Here is a 20,839-nt window from a genome sequence, read left to right on the forward strand (position 1 = left end):
TCCTTTCATAAGTGTTTTTCTGCCACATTTTTTCTGGAATCACCCAAAATTCACCTTCTGGTGGTAATACAGAGGTAAGAACTGTGGGAGGCTGAGCCATGACTTGCATAACGTTTTCACTGAAGATACATGGGGACCTAAAAATAAAGCAGCTCCCGAGGGTTCTCTCTCTCTTTCTCTCTCTCTCTTTAATGTTAGAATTGTATTTTCTGGAGACCAGTGCTGCTGTAACCAATAAAGAGAAAAATGGGCAGGCTGACTCCAAAGCAGCAGTGTTAAGCTGGCTGTGCTGTAATAACATTTTGTGTGAAAATGGCAAGGCAGTGCCCATACCAAACAGCTTCTGTCATTCGTACCGGGGAAAAGGGATATAGGATATAGGATATAGACCTTCAAGCAGCGGTCTGAAAGTAGAAGCCTTATAAGTGGCTTTTGTACAAATACTGCCTCTATTTTCATAACAGTTGTTAAAATATTTGCAGCAATCCTTTTCCATGTTTCCTAACTAAAGCGTTGTGATGATAAATCCAAGCAAGAAAGAAGAACAAAGGTGTGAACGATGCATTTGTAGCTACACCTGGAGCATTCAAAATAATTCTCTTCCCCCGTTCTTTGATCCTTAGCAGCTCCTGGGCTGGGTTTGGCAGCGAGCACTTCTCCTTTACACCATTTCTATGGGCTGTGGAGATGCACTGGCCATCGTGCATCAAGTTTCTGTGCTGAAACAAAACAGTTTCATGGTCATAAGGAAATAAGCTGTTTATAAGAATATGATATAATAATAAGCAGGGGATGTGGCTGTTCCAAGCCATAAGGAAATAGGGCAGTTTTGAGAATTCTGTAAAGAGTTGATACACTTAATATTAAATAAACGATTGAGTGCAATTTCTCAGGGCATAGAAATTCTATTAAACATTTAGATGATGGTGTTAGATGCTGTATTGGAACATCTGTGCTAATTGTCCAACACAAACCATGCCTCGCTCTTCCGTGAGCAGGAAATGAGGACTGAGGTTTGTCGGGAGTTGCAGGCTAATAGAATGGGTTGCTCTTCAGGTTGTGTGCTTTTCACTTTAAAAAAAAAAAAAAAGAAAAGAAGAAAAGAAATCATTAATCTTTGCTTTTAAGGAATTTTTTACATTAACCACAGTAAACTATAGTGCTTTCTGTGTGTGTAAGCTTGTTGTATTAGCGCTGGTCATTTGCCAGTGCAAACTGGTGGTGGTCAAAAGCTGAAAGTAAAATATTTAGGGCTTGATTCTGTTTTGCATGCCCATCTGAAACTCTTGCTGAAGCCAGTAGGATGCGGGGACATGCGAAGAGCACGGGGTGGGTGCATGGCTGCAGCAGGGTGCACAGCTCCATCCATCCTGTGCAGCGCCCAGGCTGCTGCCTGCAGTGCTGCAGGTTGTTCTCCAGGTGGTGATCGTGGGCAGCACATCGGATGCAGCATTAAACCCAAAACAACAAAATTCGGAGTGATTTGGGGCAGCTGAGTCCGAGCCCACACCTTCAGCAGACACTGACCTCAGCTGGGGCTGGGCTCGGCCGCTGCCGTGCTGGTGGTGCTGAGCCAAGGGGCAGGCACGGAAAGTTAGGGGGGGAAAAGGGAATGGAGATTTGCTCACCCCATGAAATAGGCTGCAGTTTCATTTCACAGGTCATTGCAAATACAACTGGATGAGAACTGAGGGCATGTGCTGCAACCCTAGAACAGGAGGAAAAAATAGATGAGCTGGCTTTGTGAAAAATTAAAACCTAGAGGGGAAAAAACAAAATTGTATTTGTTTTTCTTTGCACCTATACTTAAAAATATCTAAATGACAGACTGGTTGGGCTTGGAAGGGACCTCTGAACGTCATCTGCTCCAAAGCATTTATTACCTATATAAATCCCATCCTATTTTCTTGTAGTGAAGCAGAATCGGTTCTTCTGATTGAACATGCTGCCTGTATTTCAGAAGTCTGTGCTGCATTTCCAGAGCATGCATGAATCCTGAAAAAGGAAGAAAGGAGGTCAACTGTATTCCTCATAATATATTGTGTATTCTGCAGGGAAGGTAGTTTTTAATGACATTGTGGTGTTTCTGGACAATGTGTGTGGCGATGTAGGTTTGAGTAACGGAATTACCATGATTTGTTCTAGGTCTCTTAGCAAGAAAGATGTAAGAAACTGGGACGTAAGAGATGAAACACTGGGAACAGTCCTAACAGATTTTACCTGCTCAGTGATTTTGTTTGTTCTTCCGTGGAGCTTCCTTTGAAATGTTACCTGCTGCATTTAAGAACTGCTCGTTCCTGGTGCTGAACACCGGGTTTCCTAGGAGCTTGGGGTGCTGGGAGCCCCTCAGGATCGTCTCTGAAAAGCTGAAAGTGTTCTGTCGTGATACACTTCCTATGGTGTCTAGAGGTAGTTCATAAATATCACATCAAGAAGCTCGCTGAGGTTTAAATCTGTTTGGGTTCAGCAAGGTGGGAGGCAGGGGGTATCTGTCAAGCATGGGAAGAAGAAAATTCCTTGAATTTGTTGTCATGGTTGCTTCTCCTGCCCCAGCTCCCTTTAACACCTCACGGGTGGACTGCAAGCAAGTCTTCCCGTGAGACCGAGTCCCAGGGATCCTCCACGATGGGAAAATTGGTGGGGAACCCAAATACACGGGGCTCGCTGCGAGCTCGTTTTATGGACAGCAGTTGGGTACGGCCGCACGCCCAGTGCTGCAGAGATAAGGTCTTATCTCCGAGTTATCGCTGCAGATATTGCTCAGCTAAAAAAAAATACACAGATAAGTGTTTTGACTGCCTATTTTTAGACATCGTCTGGAGCTGTTGTTTTTTTGAAGTTCTTGGATCTTTGTCCCAGTTGGAATATTTTTTGATATTTGTGTTTGCCAGAAGTCCTAGATTGGCTAACTGTGATTTATACGTGGTATGGTTGGTACAGGGGAATTTTCAGAAGAAACACAATGTTGGATTAGTTGTAGGTTTTAATTTCCATTATTTCTCATTTTTTAATTTTGTACAAAATGTCTTTTTTGCAAATTTTTACAATATAATATTTTTTCGTAATTTGCACTTATTTGTTGGATTTTAGTCTGCTTACATGCTCAAAATGATAGCAACCCTTTTTTTGGATGAATTGCAACTCGAGGACATGAATTTTATTGAAGATGATCCAGAAGTTTGGTACTGCAAGGCTTGCCTGGAGGTACTAGTCGTTCAAAACAGAGGTAGCTGTCGGCACACAGAAAAGGCTTTTAATGATTCAATTATAATTATACACCTCTCTCCAGAATGAAGTAAGACAGCTTGAAATGTATCTAGAATGGAAAGAAATGAGTCACTGTTAATTAGAAAAAGACAATGAAGCTTCTGAAATATTATGTTCAAACTTCATCCTCCCAAGAATATAAAATAAATGGAGATTATGGAAATACAGTTGATATAAAAGCTGAATCAGACAAGAATTTGACACAACTTTCTTTTATCTCTAAACTTCTCTCCTTTCAGATGAAGTTATCATTAGTCAGATCAGAACCGGCTTGTGCTGTTACCTGGAGAGCTGCCTTCTCCTTCTCAGCAGATCCATGGTGTAAGCAGCAGGATCCCATGCACCACGCACTCTTCCCCAGCCCAAACTCAGCAAAGTCACTTCTAAAGCACATTTCTAACTACTTGTAACCAAGCTACTCATTTTTTTTTAACAGCACTCAGTTATCTCTGATCTGCTGTGAGCAGTTTCTCCGATTGCCAAGACTCCCCTGAGACACGAGAGCTCTGGTTATCAGGACACGATGAACCTGTTCGTTCTGTCAGTGCTCAGCCCTGCATCCCTGGCTTGGGTTGTCCCACGTGGCCGTGGTTATTGCAGGACGGTGATGCTGGGCCTGCCAGCGGAGCCAGCCCTTCGCCCCGTGGCTGTGGCGCTGCCACATGCTCCAGCTGCAGCCCTTTAACAATGGAAAGTGCCTTAGGTTGGATTTGGCTACCACTGGCTTTCCAATAATGAAAACCTGAGACTTTACTCTTGGAGGGACCAAGGCTGGCTCCTCTCTTCACCATAGTTTTTTTTTTTGGCACTGACAGTGCACTGGTCTCTAGGTTTGTGGCTGTGAATTTATTCCTCTCGTTGAGCTGTGATGGATAAAGCAGGATGTGAGTTGTGACTGCGGTGCGCAGTGCCTTTGGTACGGTTTCTTAGCACCAAAACTCAAGACACTTGGCAAAGCTGGAGCTTCCAGCCTCGCAGTTGAACAGTAAACGTAGTGATTTTTAGGGGAACAATAGTTATGAATAAATGCATTTGTAAACCTTCCACTGTTTAATTGGAGAGAGGTGACAAGCTGATGATCTGAACCACAGCACAGTAACCAAAATCACTCGTGTGCGAGCAGGAATGATGTTTTCTCAGTTAACTACAGCAGAACTAAACCCGGGAGAGTGAGAGTAAAGTACTGGAACTAATCAGATCCAGATTAATGGTGGAGTTATCGGGTCCTGTCCATCAGGTGAGACCAATAACAAAAAATGATTGCTTGTGGAAGTGGCTTAAATCCTTTCTCTGAAAGGAGGAGAAGGGGTTGTCCAGGGCTGGGCATTTGTTGTTGGACCATTCCCATTGCAGTGCCCAAATGAGCTGGCAAAGGGGACACGGTTGGATGGGGTTATCTGTTATCAGGAAGAATGTTGCTCTGACAGAACAATATTGATTTTTGACGCCTGTCACTGTCTTGGATCGTTTTCATTCTCATTGCATGAAAACTAGAAAATTGTTTGCACTCCGTATTGAGCAGGGAGGCTCCTTGACCGACTCACTGCACATCCTGGCCAGGAACAGTGTCAGGAGCCCCTGGACACGGTGCAGAAGTGAGCAAAGAGCCCAGGCTGGCTGCTGAGCGGGAGCTGTCTGTGGAGAAGCAGGAAGCCTTTTCTGATCGCTTCGTCTGTAAGGGATGTGTGAAATTGTACGACTGCCTTGCATTAGCTTCTTTTTTCTCCGGAGTCACCACCGAGGTTTATGCCTTTGAGGAATAAGTTTGCTTATTGTGAAGTATTAATCTATGGCTCTGAAATCAGAAAATAATCGTAAGTAATACAGATCGGGCTGACATAAGGGATTACTCACTAGGGATAATGTAGACGGCAGCTAAAATTTCCTAAGAAATATTCTAAATCAAGCACAAAGTTGCTAAGGAAATTACTGCTATGAGTACTGTGTCTTACATCATGCCCCAGGGGTTTTTAATACGTAAATTTATCTCCTCATTTGCAGCTCCTAGGAGGTAACAACATAAAGGCCCACATGAAAAAATGGCATTGTAGCACCGTAAGAAACTGTAATTTTTTGTTTAAATGTTAAAAAGTGCAAGAAATTCAGATGGTGCAGGGGTCTGCTTGACCTAGAGGACCAGGTCGATGTGAGCAGCCGGGCGTCCAAGCCACCACGGACTCTCAGGGTGTCTTTCTTAGGGATGGGGTTTTGTGATTAGTCACAAATAAACGAAGGATTCTGGATCTCCTTCAGCTTGGTGGAGGTACTGGATATTTTAAAGACTTAAAAACTTAGGAAATGGTATGCAGAGACCGCAGCTGTTGGGTCTAAACCCAAAATTAACGAATGAGCTGCCTGATAAATACGGAATAATCTGTTTTAAAGCAACTGGATGCTAATTAAACGGGAAGAACTCCAAAGGACGCCTTCTAGATAGAGCAGGTCCTGGTAAGCTCTTAAAAGCACACAATTTCTTTGTGCTGCTGTCCGTCCAGGCTCTCTGAACTAAACACAGACAGACTTTTCCAGTTGCTTCTTGCTTTTGCAGTTGGCTCAGCTCTTACGCTGCACACGTAAGTGTTGCTAGGTGCTGTGGTTCTGTCTGCTGTGGCCATTTATAGCGCTCCAAAACGTCACGTCAAAGCCCAGTGCAAGAATTGCTGGTGTCTGCCCCTCAGGAAAATTCAGAGGCCCCTAAATCTGTGGGAACGGAGATTCAGGCTGTATAATTTGAAACTATTGAATATAGAAAAAAAGTTATCTCCCAATGGTAGTATAAATTGCAGTGAATTGTAATTATTATTTTTTTTCCCTTAAATGTGGGAAACTCGTCTTGCAAACCAGCAATTAGTGATGTATTTCTGCCTCTCATTCAGCTTTTCAATTTTGGAAACATTCAGGAAAATACAAGAAAAATCCTCAAACATGTCATTTAAAGTTTTCTGTCGTGGAGCTATTCAGGGGCCATCTTTTAGAAGTTCTGGCTTGTGAGACAGCAGGCACTGCAACTGAGCAAAGGTAGGGAGAGAGCATGAGGGTGTTGTGTTTTTTTATGTAAAAAGATTAAAACAAAACTAGATGAAAAAAACAAATCATAAAGCTTCCCTTTTCTGAGCCCAAAGGACAGTTCCCTGCATTGGGCCTCTATTAAGGAAGATATTAAGGGAGGGTTGAAGGAGTTCACTGCATCAGCATCTCTTCCCTGCTTCCAGATAATGCTTCTGTTGTGACATTAATGCTATTATTAGTCCTTAGACTAGGTCTGTACTGCAAGCTTTGGAAGTGTGACTGCTGGGCTGTGCTGAGGCTTTCCTTTTCCGTGTTGTGGGATGTTGGAGCTGATTGAACGCATCTTCAATTAGAATGACAAATTCTTAATATTCAGGCTAAACTCCTATTCCGAAGCATCAGATTTTGGTGTGGTGGTTTAAAGCTGTCAGTCACGGCTGTGTGTTTAAGTAGAGGCTTTCAGTGGGTTTGCTGCTGCTTTGAGGGGAGCTGATGGTGACGTGAGGATTAGGATGGGAAGAATTAATGACTGCTGCTTCTGATTCTGGTGTGCCCAGTGCACTCGCCAGTGGAGCAGACACAGCGTGGTGCTCGGTCGTGATGGAATTGGAATAAAAAAGGCACAAAGCACACGCTCTACCTCTTTCACTTATGTCGCTGTCTTCAGCTTATGCTCCTCACCTTCCTTCTCCCTTCTTCTCCACTTCTGTTGTAGAGTCCTGGGAACTACCTCCAGCACTGGGAGGGTGTGAGTTCACCACACATTCTTACATACAACGCTGGCTGTGCAGCCTTTTTTTGTTCTCTGACTGTCTTCCATGTGGCCAGCAGTGCTGCATCACCTAGCTCTTCTTCTCACAGAGCCTTCCCAGCTCTTTCTTGTGAACCCTTGTGCTGGTGTTCCCCATCCTTACGTTTTCATCTGCGGTGACTTCTAACTCCACGTAGAAACACCATTCCTTGGCACCCCTTTTCCTGGCCACTTACCTGCACCTTCTGGTTCACTGAGCCATTTGATCTTGTTCTGTTTCCTCCTGGCCATTCCCAGTTTGCTTCCAGTTTCCTTCCCCCCTTGCATCTTTGCCTGCCTCCCATAGCCTGTATAGCTTTTACCTATTGCCATTGCTGGCTCATACAGCAATCGCATCCTCTGCCTCAGGTCTCAAACTGAAGATCTCATCCATGGCAGCCCTGTGACATTTCCACTGCAGATTTATTCCCTGCTCTCCTGCACTCTTTTTAACTGAATTACTTTCCAGTCCCAGTAGCTATTCCCATATTGTTTACTCTCATCTACCTGCTCATCGTCTCTGCTTCTCTCTAATCACGCGTCTTTATTGGTTTAGTCCAACAGAAAATTGTTGGACCTTTTTTTTTCTCCCTTACCTTGTTTTCCTTTTCCTCTTCTTGTCTGAATGTTGTTCTTTCCTTACAAGCTCAGATGTTCCTCTGCTCTCTATTCCCCTAAACTCTTCCCTTATTTCCATGACCCAATTGTAATTCCACTTTCTAATTTCCTGCATGACGACTCCTACTTTGTCATCAACCCTTTTTTTTTTTTTTTATAACAGAAACATGATTTGGCTGACCTGTTGGAGAGGGAAGGTGATTTAAGTGCTCCCTACGCTCCCTACTTAGGATCTTAGGATTCCTACTTAGGATCAGGTCGCCCCTTTGTCTCTCTCTGAGCTAATTGAGCTAATGGGCCCCTCGAGCTTCTCTCCTGGAGGTCCATCTTAGATCCTCTCCCAGCCCATTTTCTACCTTCAGCCATCTTCAGGAACAGCAAGTACATGGGGCAGAAATCCAGCTGTTAAGTAGCAGCAGCGCTGTGAGATTCCATAATATCATGGGCCAAATAGTTTTTAACATCATGTTCAAATTATGGTCTAAAAGACCGATGCTGGCTCTGAGTCCTTCCCTTCCTGTGCATCATCAGCTGCTAATGAAGGCTCTGGAGATGGCCATCTCTCCTGGGTGACCTTTACTCCCCGTGTTTGCACAGATGCCTGACTTTCATATATGTGTATCTGTTTGCTTGGTGTACGAGGGACTGGAATTTGGTGCTCTCCCCATTTGCCATCAAAGCCCTTCCAGGAATAGCAAGTACAAAAGAACGGACTCTCTTTATTGCTTCAGGAGCACTTCAAATTCCTTCAAATCCCTTGAACAAAAATAAAAAAAATATGCAGGGAGAATCTGTTTTCTATTTGTTAGTGATTGGCACACATAACGTTCTTCAAAATATTTATTTTTGCTCCTGAAGATACAGTACTAAAAGTCAGGATTTCTGAGAAGGAGACTGTACTTGATTAAGATGTGTTTTTATCTAGGTTTCTTCCTCTATTTTTTTATTAAAAAAAAAAAAAAAAAATAGTATCAGCAAACTGCAATACCTTGGAAGATTTTTCTAATTATTTTGTTGATGGGTTAGTGTTATTCTTTTGGGATGCCTCGCTAATGTGTACGGATGGAACAATGACCTGAGGAACGGGGAAAGAGCTTCCCAACTGGTTATATCTAAACGTGCTTCTATGGAGCGTGCCTTATGGAAGAATTACCCAATTTGCCACTGACTGGAAACGCTGTGCAAAGCCAACTAACCTCTCTTCGTTTCCTGCTGAAGCATGCAGGACTTCTCACCGTTGTCTCTTCCCTGGCATTTTGTTTTATCCTGGCAACTCCGACTTAGAAGCAGGTAAATAGTAGCGGTAGTGTAAGGAAGCAGTATGTATTCTTGTTGCTTAGCAATTGTGTGTGCTCTCAACATAACGAAGACCAGTCTTTGATGAGGAGTTGCATGCTTGAAAATGTTGCTTTCCACCTATATCAGTAATCCCAAAAAGAAACACAAAGCCCTTCTGCAATCCTAGGCGCTTTGGTACATTAGGAGGGTTGTATGACAAATCACCCAAGTACACTTAAACTTTTAAAAATTCCTTAATTTCCTCTGTTCTTTCGAGCTGCTTCTTTTTCCTGCCATCACTACCAGGCCCTTCTTTAATCACCCGTTCTGCCTCCACAGCTCTTTCTTTGTGTTGCTGGTCGCTTTTCTGATGATCTGGAATTGCTTCGTACTCCCGGGCTGCTGCCCCTACTGCTCGGTGATCTGTGAGGACAGGCAGGGTGTTGCCTTGCTGCGTTTCAGGACTGCTGCAGGAGGTCGGACACACGTGAGATGCCCATTGCCCGTTTTTGTCTTTATGCAAGGGGAACTTCAGAAAACTGGTCCTTGTGCCTGGTAACCTCTGCAGGTGTTCGGTGCCGTACATGTCCCTCGTTTGCTGTTGCTGACCATAACCTCAGCAAGCACTGTCCTTTTTCAGAATTACCCCCAAGTTTACTCTGATACCAAGCTTTCATGCCAGTTAGTTCAAGTCTCTTGATGTTCTTGTTCTCACCTCTTGGCTTACCCCGAAGCAAAGCAGCGTGTCTTGACAGGACTCCAGTACTACAAATGGGTAGAGACTGCGTAGACATCGGCTGCACGCAGCGTGTGTGCAACGGCAGAGGCTGGCAGCACGAGGGATGGCAGCCCCAAACGGAGAGCTGCTCTGCAGCCTGGATCAGGCAGCCACTCAATCCCATTGCTGCCGAGGTCTGGAGGATGTTTAATAGAAGAAATCTGCCATGCCCATGGTCAGCATGCAGAATACTCACTGGTTATGTATCAAGCACCCTGCACCCTAGACCTCAGTTTGGTGTTCTGGCTGCCCCAAGCAGGGTGGCACTTTGGCTTTTCATTCCTCGTGCTTCCACAAGGAAGATGTGGGCTTGCTTCTCCTCATGCTCTCCCTTCCCATCTTCCTAGCTTAATGCTTCTTGCTTTTCTTCCCTCCGTCATCAGTCTCGGTGCATCATTTTACCACAGCGTCCTTGATGGGCTGCGGGGTTGACACCTCATTACTAATTTATGGTGTCCAAATAATGAGAAGCGCTCCCTTAATGGACACTGCTCGTGAAACAGCTCTGAATTCTGGTAGGGAAAGTACACGTGCAGTACGAGGAGCATGCCATTGTACAGCACGCTTCATTGCAGAGTGCTTTTAAAGGGTGGGCTCCCCACTTCTCTCCTTGCCATTTGAATAGCTGGATGAAAAGGCACAGAGACACTGTTTCTCTAATATGAGATGTATTGGCACAAAACCCCTCCAGTATCTCATTTTGCTCCCTGGTGAGTTAGAAAATTATTTTTTTCCTGTCTGGAATTCCAGATTCTGAGCGTTTGCACGGATTTTATTTATCATTCAGCATAGCTCTCGAGCTTCCCTTTGTCTTTCACTGGCTGTCAGTACAGTCGAGATGAAGAATAACAGATCACAGTCTGACACGTCATAATTCCTAAAGCATTAAACGTTCCTCTCTGCTACCGTGTGAGCCTCTAAGCATCAGATAGCACCGTCATTTCCAGTATCCTTAGGTTAGGCTCCGGCAGATCCTGGTACTTATCTTTTTTTTTTTCTTTTAATAACTGCGTATAGCTTAGTGGCAAGGGTGGGCAAAATGTCTGGTAACCCTATAGTCTGAGCCGTGCAGGGAAGCTCTACAGAAAGCCTTGTGCTTGGTGCCGGGGAAGGCATGCTAATGCTTTTGCAAAGGCATGTGGATGATTTTGCAAGATGTTTGTGGATAGGACTGAAAAGCCGACGGGAACTGATGGTGATTTGCTGTGTAATCGATACCTGCAGCATGCAGCCAGCCTCCTGCGTGCAGATCAGAGCCCTTTCACCTTAGCCTGCCTGGATATTCTCTTTCCTTTCTCCTCCTCCTTTAAAGAGAATTACTGTATTTACGTTTAAAGGGTCACATCCTTCTGACCAGCTCAAAAGATGCTCTGCCACTCTCTGTAGTGTTTTCATACTGTTATCATCTCGTCTTTAACTTCCTTGCATGCTTGTTTTTTTTTTTCCTTACAAGTGTAGAAGTTGTTTTTGTGGTGTTTTAGTACAGAACAGATTTTTTGTGTGTTTCTAAACAGCGATATGGCTTAAGTTATTATTAATTAATGTGCATTGTCCTCGCAGGGAAGTGCCAGGTCCCCCACCCTGCAGCATTTCCCTCTGCTCGCCGTGTGCTGGTGTTTGGTGGTGGGCTTGGGCTGAGCGGTGCCTGGCACTGATTTTGCCCCTTGACCACAGGTAGGATCCCACAGTACCAAGTGCTGCTTCGCCAGCACTCAGCTTCATCTACAGAGCGTGCATCCTCACAGTCTTTGTTCTTGCAGAATATCATTTGTTGCTCTCTCCCCCCTCACTCCCCCATCAGACCTTTTCTGCTGGCCCACCCCGGGCGCCGTGCGCATCTCTCGGTGCCAGCGCTGCCTCCTGTAGGAGCTGTGATCCTGGGGTGTGCTCGCCGTGCCCGGGAACAATGTCACAGCCTTTAACATTTCATGAGAATCCGACACGCTCGCAGCACAAGACGGAGCCGGGCAGAGTCCAGTTGTCAAAATAATATCGAGCCAATAAGCACGTCATGGGTGGAGCTACTGCGGTATGGCTCAAACTAATTCTGAATGAAGACCTTTTTGTTAAACACCCTGGGCCTGAATGAATCGGGTCCCTTGGCTGGTGATCGATTTGGGAATCCCTTGATTTTATCGGCATCCACCCCAAAACCCAGCGTTTTTGTGTTGTTGAAGAAACCCAAGCGTTCTGCGAGAGGGATTGATCAGGAGAGGGTCCTTATGAATTTTTCATGAGCTGGTGCGCTCAGCTGAATGAATGCAGCGAGTGTCGGTGTGTAGCTTGCAGACAGCCCCATCCACAAGGAGGCTGCTGACACAGAAACACTTTGGCGCATTTTCAGAGGGAGAGCTGGGCTGATAAAGGCTTTTCTGACAGCGCTGGCTTATCGTCCTTCGATTTATGCTGCTGTTGCTCTAGGCAGCCTTTGCATTTGGAACCCAGCCTCGTGAATGAGTGGGATAAGCTTTGCCGATTTATCAGCGTTTTTAATCTGCGGCGATGCCTGCGTGATGTGTTTTTGTTATGGTTGCTGAATGGTGAGAGCTCACACAACGTCTACGCTATGACAGCAAAAGATTCTTCCAGGGAACTCGCTACTCCGGAGACGGAGATTTACATACGGACTTTCAAAGAGCAAATGCATTTAGAACTTGAGCTTCCCAAGCTGCCCGGGAACAGACCTACGTCTCCGAAAATTTCTCCTCGCAGCTCGCCGAGGAACTCTCCATGCTTTTTCAGAAAGTTGCTTGTGAATAAAAGCATCCGGCAGCGTCGGCGCTTCACGGTGGCACATACGTGGTAAGATCTGCTGGGTATCGGGATGGGTTTGCAAAACAATGTATGTAGCTGTGCTTCCAAGTGGAAAACACACTGAGATTCATTCACAGCACTTGCTGCAAGCGTTAAATGAATAGAGCAGAAGGCAGCCAAAGTATGTATAATGCAGTGCCTCTACGATTGTCATTCAGCTTCTGTTCTCCAGAATAAATCCAGCCCATTATTCATGTGCGCGGTGGCTAATCTCCGCTGAACAAAGACGGCAGCCAGTAACTTTCCCGGGCGTTATGTTGCTGTTGGTGGTAGACTGTACGAATTGATTTCAGATCCTTCAAGCTACCTTTTTGCTTTGCGCCCGTCAGCGCTGGCTGCAGATGACAGCACAGCACAGACCAGGCTGTGTGGGCAGGGGACTCCCGGGGTTAGATCATGGCGAGGGCTTCAACTTGGTGATGCGTGGCTTTGGACAGTTGTTGCTGGCTTCTGACATCCCTTCTTTCAGCCATTTTCACAGAAGCTCCAGCTAAGAGCTTTCCCCTCCCTTCTAATTGCTAGCCCCGAGTCCATTTGCATGCCGTTACAGGTGCCTGTGAGCTGCCTCTGACTGTCACTTGCACTGGTTGAGCCATGTCACAAGCAGTAACCAAAACACACGACTCGGGGAAAACCAATGAGAACTGCATTGCTTCATTTCCTAAATTTGCTCTATATGCCTTGTGAAGCCCACTTTTTAAATTCCAACACTCTAAAATACGCACCAGTCGACTGGGAGAATTAAACCAGAAAACTTTCAGTAACCCGAGGATTTTTAAACCAGTTGTGTTAATTACCTTCCTACTCCATAGACCGGATCAGAGGAGGGAGGACGAGGCTATCCCACTTAGGTCTGTGTGGGCCAGATGTTTTGGGGTATCTGAAATACCCATTGCTGTCAGCTACTTTTGTAACTAGGGCGTTATTTTAAAATGGTTTGAGTCATGCTCTAACCTTTCAAAGCTGTAATTCGCTCTGTAATTTAGTAACAAGTGAATTACTAAAACTCTGATACTTGCATAGAATGTATTAATAGCTCTTCCAGTTGTTTTGTGCTGTTAAATGGTACGAAAAACAAGAGGAAAAAACATGAACTTTGGTATCAGGGAATTGTACCGAGCAGTGATGGGATAACTGATTGCTTTTTTGTTGATTTGTTTGTTTGAGATGCTTTTGAGATGCGGCAGCCTGCGATTCAAGTCATACTTCTGGAATCACACAGACTTTCTGCTTGTTTGTCCAGGCAGTGATAACAGCTGCCCAGCCTGCTGCATGCTGCAAGCTCTCGGCGTAGCACTGTAGTTGGTTGTAGGCAGCAGCGTTTATGTCTATGCACATGAATTCCTCGAACATCTGTCATATCTCTCAGCACTGCAGCAGTGGGGTGCTGTTCCTCGTACCCCCACCTGCATGCCTGGAGAAAGGCGTGCCGTGGAAAAGCAGCACTGCTGGGAATGAGTCGAGCAGGATGCGGCCAGCCTGGGTGTCTGCATTGCCCGATGCAATCAGCGTGTGTGTACACACACACACAGACACTACAGATGTAGCTGATGGCCTCTGCTCGGAGCACTGGAGCTGGGAGTGTGCTGGGTTTGTTTTTCATGGAAGAGTGGAAGGTTCTCGTGCTCTTCATTTTTTTAAGATTTTAAAATCAGGTGGTTATTAATTGCACATAGGTGTTTTAACCTTAGATAAGAAGTCAACTACTGTCAAAATAACAAAAGTCGCCCTTGCAAGGAAAGGTTTCCACGAGGTATGAGTGCGTCTACTTGTGTAACACAGTCAAGACAGACAGCTGATCCAGACATGCCGTCAGTTTGGGTTAAAACAGGAGGGAACTTGAACTATTTAATTGTGATATAACGTCTCATGAGGGTGTCTGTGTAGCTATGTTGCATGTGTGCTGGGAGTAGGACTTTCAGCGAGGTAACGGTATGTGCTTATTAGTTGTAAATCTGCTGTGCAGTGCATGCAAACATTCATCACCTGAGCCGAACGGAGACGCCGTTTATGTAAGGTGTTCTTTTGTGCTGAGCTGGGATGGAGTGTCTGGGCAGGAGAGGAATTGCCTCAGGAGGAAACCTAGAAGGAACACAAACGGCACAATAACAAAAAGGCAGTTAATCCATGCTGTTAAAAATCATGTAATCTATAACCTTGTAATCTATAGCCTTGTAAACAGGAAACTTCTGCAGTTTGGGGATCAGTGACGCGGTAAATTACGATCTTCCACCTTCATCCTGACTGCTAATGTCAGTACTTGATGAATCTTCTGCTCATTCCTCTATGCCCTTCATTTTCAGTTTCCTGTCTTCCCTTGCTCTGTTCCTTTGCTTATTAATTAACTGTCTTTTCTGGGCATTTTCTTTCCTATTTAACTAAATGCATTTCAGCTTTTTTCTCCTGATTATGTTGATAAGATCTCTGTCATCACCAGTCTTCTCCAAAGTCCGATCATCAGATCTTACCCAAAAAGAAAGAAAAAACCATATATCTATATATTTTAAACAAGACCATTATTCAAATGCTTCTATCTTCTAAATCTTCCTTCTCCCTCAGGATCCAGTTCTCATGACAGTGCATATGAGAGTGCATTACCAACGTGTCAACATAGTGGCCTTCAAGCATCCGTCAGGCTGATCCCTGCCTGCCTGCAACCCCTTCCATAGTTTGCCATGGCTGGTGTTGCAGTGCCCAGTCTTTGAGCACCTCATTCATATAAGCTCAGAGTACAGAAACTGTTAAGCCTTCACTCTTTTTCCTCCACCAGAATCCACAGGTCTCGTTCTTCCTTTCTTACATCCATCATTTTTGCCTTGGAGATCTGGAAAGCCTGCATCCTCTTCCTTCCTTCGTGTTGCCTCCACTGGTGCCACTTGCGTTAGTTGGGATCTGGGGAGGAAAAGAGCAGGCAGTAGCTGGTGTGAACTGATAGGCGGCACGAGCCATCTGCATGTGGAACACGCAGTGCTGCCTGCTTGCAGAGTTTGCTCTGCAGTTTCTGGAGAGACGAAAGCATCTCCAGAAGCCAAGGAGAAGTGCTCGGTCCCAGCACTTTCAGGTGAAACATCACCTTCCCTACCCACTGCTCACGGAGCATCCTGCCCTTAGCCCAAGCACTTTCGAAGCAGTGCTTCTAAAACCAGCTTTTATTTTCTTCAGATCTGCCATCTTACTTTCATCAGTACTGCTGCTATCCCCGTGATTACACCCAAAGCATAATCCTCAGCAACGTCTTGCAAAATCCTGCTAGATCCAGCAATGTCTTCTAAAAGACAGTAGCTATTTTCTAGCGTGCTCTGCTGCTTGTCATAGAGCTTTGTTTAAATATTTATTTCAAGTTTATTTATACTTCTTCAATAATGTTTATACAATCTAGATCACTTGGTTTCATAACATATAGTCAGTCATCAGCTATGTTGTGTGACGAGCACTCGCTTTTTAATGAACTGATTTCTTGGAATACAATGTTTATTGTCTTTTATCTAAGACTTGTGGTTTTGTGTTGTTGTTGTTTTTTTCCAAATTAATTCATATTTATCTTTCATCCTTTTGGTAAGTTTAAGCCTGCTTTTCCTTTATAGCTGTTATCTATTATGTAAAGAAAATACAGGGTAGAACAGAAATGGTACACTAGGACATTTTGCTCTGTTTTTTCTTTTGGTTATCTTTCAATGCAATTGAAATACCAACACATATTTGCTTTTTAAAGTATGCTGTAAAATTTAAATCATATGCTAGCCTTAATTTTTGGAAAACATGATCTGTTTTCATTACAAAATAATCTTCTGCGATGGAATTTACTAAGTTAGATAGTATGGCACAATCCAGTCAGAGGGGTAGCATTTGAATTTTTTCCAAGCCTGGTGAATAACAACTGATCGGTTTAATTACTTGGAGCTGCACGACATGCTGTCAGCACATCAGAGCTATCAAATGATGTCACGTTTTGTTTTGCTTTCTGATCCTTGTGCTTCTAGAACCAAATACTGAAGACTTTCCAAGTGGCAACCAACACTGCAGCAGTGCTTCAGAAAATTCTGGGTTTGGAGACTGTCTGTGTACTTGAAATCGCTGAGGATAACAGGCATGTTTATCAGATCCATCACTTTCTCCAGTCCTCACACACCTGTGCCTCTGACCCGAGGTCCCCACCAGCTCCATCAGGTGCTCGGGCATGGGATGGAGCCACAGCATGGCCCTGTGGGGCAGGGAGCTGCAGGCCAGCTTCATGGGCCTCACCTGCCCGAGTCCCATTCAGACGGTGAGATTGGCAGGGCTGCCTTTTGGATTCGCTTCTGGTTTTGAGGCAAAGCCAGTCTCTCGTAGCCCGTCTCCCTCTGATAAGATTTTGGATGCGTTTCAAGTTTGCTGTATACATAGCAGGATGCGTTTCCTTAATTCCGGCGTTGAATAACATGCTTGCCTTAACTTCTGTGAACAAATCTGGTTTTGTTTTTCACTGGGTATTGATGTGATTTCAATTTTGTTTTTCTTCTTTTGGAGAAATAGGATGGTTGTCTTGCTTTCTCTTGCTCACTGGTATCGGACAAACTATGTTGCTCAGTTGTCTGTTGAAACTCTTTGGAGAAACAAACTGAAGTGAGTAGGGAAAACGAAGGGGAAAAACAGAAGGTTCCCTTTTTTTTTCTCTGCTGAATACATTCCTCCATGGGGGTTGAGCAACCTCAACAAGGTAGCAGGAAAGGTTCCAAGGGGCATGAAAATGAGAGAAGAGCTCACTAAACAAGAGAAATAAGCCCAAACGACAACAAAACCAGCAGCATAATCTTTAAATCTGTCCCATCTGCACGTATTGCTCCTAAACCCTGCCTACAGTCACGGAGGACGGGAAGGAGAAGCTTCCTTCGTTCCCCCACCTTTTATGTGGGAAAACAAACTTTTATCTTGGTGTCAAAAACATAATTACCAGCTGTTAAAGATTCACGCAAAGTACAAGAGATTATGATATTAATGATAATTTGATTTTGATGAGCTCAGCTGTTCCTCTGGGAGGGAGATAGAAAGAGTGGATCTGTTCACAGAGAAATCACCAGGCTTAGGAGTATCTGTCCTGCATCCCTACCTCCACCTCCTCCCCTGCTCAAAGGGAAGAGTGGGACTCAGTGGAAGACGCCTGGTTCTGAAGGTTTAGGTGTCTGTGGATTCATAGATAATGATGATTTATATCATATTTGCCCCTTCCTGAATGTTTTTTGGTACTTTGTGAAGCTTTGTTAACAAAATCTGAAATTTTACATGTAAAGCAGATAAAATGGGTACCTTTATAAAAGCCTCTTCAGACCCTGTGGATATGAGTCCCAGTGGTATTCCCTACCTTAATGTAAAAATAAATAAATATCTATTTCTGGCATTTTTGATACCTGGCTTGCATGAGACTTCCTGGCTTGGAGTGGTGGTGGCTGAGACCCGCAGACCCACGCAGAGAATCCAAGAGCAGCAACTCGCACGCCCAGCCTCAGCTACCCAGTCAGTGTTTTCTGTGCTAAAATGGTTTCTTAACAAAGTTCTACAGTTGAATTTAGCTTTGTCGAAAGCTATGTTGATATGTGAAACTTATTATTGTGATAGCATCTACAGATTTATATTTGCACTATACGTTTCCAGGAAGCGGGGTTTGCTTCTTACGTGCTTGAGTTGGTTGCCAGTACAGACTGATAAAGCACGAATGTGTCTGCCACATAATTTATGCAGTGTAGATTAGCTTCACTGCAGAGCTATATGTTCTCTGCTTCTTCACTGTTTTTTATCCTTTTCAGCTTTTTTGTTTCTGAATAACCACAGCTAGCTCTCCAAAATGATGTCTGTGTTTTACTTGCATTACCTTGCATCATCTTATGAGAACATCCCATCGGTTCCAGCACGATGGCAGGTTTCTGTGTCGCCCTGGGCAAGTCTGTAGGTCCTTCTGTACTGGTCTCAGCACAAGGCTTTTGCCGTAGTCAGAAGATGATCTTGGCAGAAGTGAATTAAAGCAGTGTCACAGAAAATGCTCTGCCGAGCCTGTGACAGGCGTCTTTGCAAACATAGATCTGGAGAAGTAGAAATTGGAGAACAGATTCAGGAAGTTAACAACGTGAAAATCACAGTTGTTCTCGGTTTCCTAGTGAGGACATGAATGAGTCTGAGATACAGAAGTGAAGCAGAAAGCTGGGCTTTTACCAAGCACCATGAGATGCTGCGTAAGACAGAATTGTTTGCATCCATGTTGTTCACTCCGCCTTACAATTCGCTTCTTGCCTTTTCTACTGTGCTGTCTGGCCTGACAGAAAATATGGTGCTTCAGCAACCAGGAGGCAGCTTTGCTTGACACGTGTTAGTTTGCTGTAGCATAATACAAGGCTATAACTGATAGTAAATAATAGGCATTTGTGCAATGCTCTGACATAGTGACACAAGCGGAATGCGAAGGTAGAACAAGGAGACTGGTTACAGGAGCTGCCGATGGTGTTTGGGGGTGAAGCACTGTCACAGCTGCCCATATAAAAATATTCATATGAAATACGGTTTTATTTTTCCACAAAATAAATGCAAAGCTTGAGTCTGATAAACCTCTACGCCTGGGATGCACTGAAAGAAAAATCAGCTTTAAATTTCTCAGAGTTTTTTTCTTCTCTCAACTCCACGGACAGGTATGGCTGAGGGGCAGGTCAGGCATTAAAGAACACCAGAATAAGACTGTGTAAAACCAGCAATGAATTAAACAGTTTATTTTCTTTTTTTATGGTAAAAAATAACTGTTTTAAACGTTTGATTGGCCTGCCAGGTGAGGGGCTGGTGGTGCAGGATGGCCGGTGGGGCCTGCCAGGCCCTGGGCCCAGAGCTCCCCTCCTGCGGCCTTGCTGTCCCGGGCACAGGGCGGCTGGGGACAGGGGCTGTCTTGTTGCTGTGATCCTTTGCTGTTAGGAAGCTGCTTACTTTGCTGTCTAGAGCTTGTTTTGCTAAGAAAAGAGAGCTTTTATGGGTAAGGTTAGGATGCCTGCGCTCCCTGGAACTGACCTCACCTTTCTGTGTTCAGCGGAGCATCGGGTAAAGGCCGCACGCTTTCTGTTGTTGAAGTTGCATTTTATCACAACAGAGCATTTTATTGCAGCTTTCTCTACAACAGATTTTAAGGCTACAAAGGCAAAACATCTGCACGGCAGTTAAAGGACCTAGATGTGAACCGTTTTTATCAGTTGGTGTGGAATCAGCCTGTACCCATGTGGTGCAGGGGCTCTTGTTGCCCCTCCAGCAGCTCCGTGTGTCCAGCGTTGGGTAGCTCGGTTACTGCTACGATGATGATTTCTCATTGCCAGTTGTGTACAGTAAATGATGCATCTTGGTGCAGACCTCAGAAATGGAAAGTCTTTTTTTCTGAATGAAAATGTACAGCAGGTAGATTTTTCCTTATATATTGAATAATTTCCATTGCACTGCATCGCCTGTTTGTCTTGATGATGAAGGCTGTGTGTAACTTCTTGGATTTCATCTTATTGATTTCTGACGTAGCTAGCTGTCTAGACATTGGGATGGAAAAGCAAGCGTGCCGTGCCATCTGAAAACATAACGCTCTGAAAAGAAACATGAGAAATTAATCCCATTTTATCACTAAAACAAAACAAAACAGAAATCAATTGATGTTTCTCTTAGCTTAGGCACAGCTTTTGCACTGATACAGGTTGTCAAAGTGCATGCAAACATAAAAAAATATTTAACAAATGACCTCCTTTTATAATATTGGCATGCAGCTTTTACCATAGTCTCACAGTATTTACTGTATGTTCTTGAAGCGTGCAGAACACAGTCTGTAAATGAACATTTGCTCCCTGCCTTTTCTCTTCAGTATATAAAGAACCATGTAAAGAGCTCTCTGTGTGAATTAGAAACGTTTTCTGCTGCTACTTCATTTTGAAAAGCTTTAATGAACCCTGCTGACATTGTACATATGCAGGTAATAATTGCATAAATGATGGACAACTTCATTAGGTTAGAGGGAAAGTTTTCTTTCATAACAATAATGTAAAATTAGCTCTTCCATTTTATTGGATTCATTATTACCAGGATAATTGGAGGATCTGAATCTGTACTGAGCCTAGTGTGTTCTGGAGCTTATGCCACAGAAATGAGGTTTAAGAGAACTCAGCATGATTCAGAATTCAGCCCTTGTATTTTCAAGTGTATTTTCAGATCTCTGCTTCTCAGAGTGATAATTCTTAGTCAAATTACGTGTTATGGTTTAAAATTAATTTTTATCATAGACCCAAGTAAGCATCCAGTTCAGA

General features: G+C 44.2%; 1 protein-coding gene across 2 annotated transcripts in view; it reads left to right on the top strand.

Moving 5' to 3' along the window:
* PDE4B (phosphodiesterase 4B) overlaps window positions 1-20,839 on the top strand; it is a 180,882-nt gene that overhangs the window by 34,414 nt on the left and 125,629 nt on the right. The window contains exon 1 of one of the 2 annotated variants that reach the window (XM_084527678.1): window positions 12,122-12,542. The exons of the other annotated variant lie outside the window; for it this stretch is intronic. Within the exon in view, the coding sequence (XP_084383804.1) occupies window positions 12,307-12,542 (236 nt within the window). The 5' untranslated portion in view covers window positions 12,122-12,306. Of the gene's footprint in view, window positions 1-12,121; window positions 12,543-20,839 lie in introns of those variants that run through there. 2 annotated transcript variants of the gene reach the window in all.

Source organism: Aythya ferina (assembly GCF_964211825.1).
Source record: "Aythya ferina genome assembly, chromosome: 8".
In the NCBI taxonomy this organism is placed as follows: Eukaryota; Metazoa; Chordata; class Aves; order Anseriformes; family Anatidae; genus Aythya; species Aythya ferina.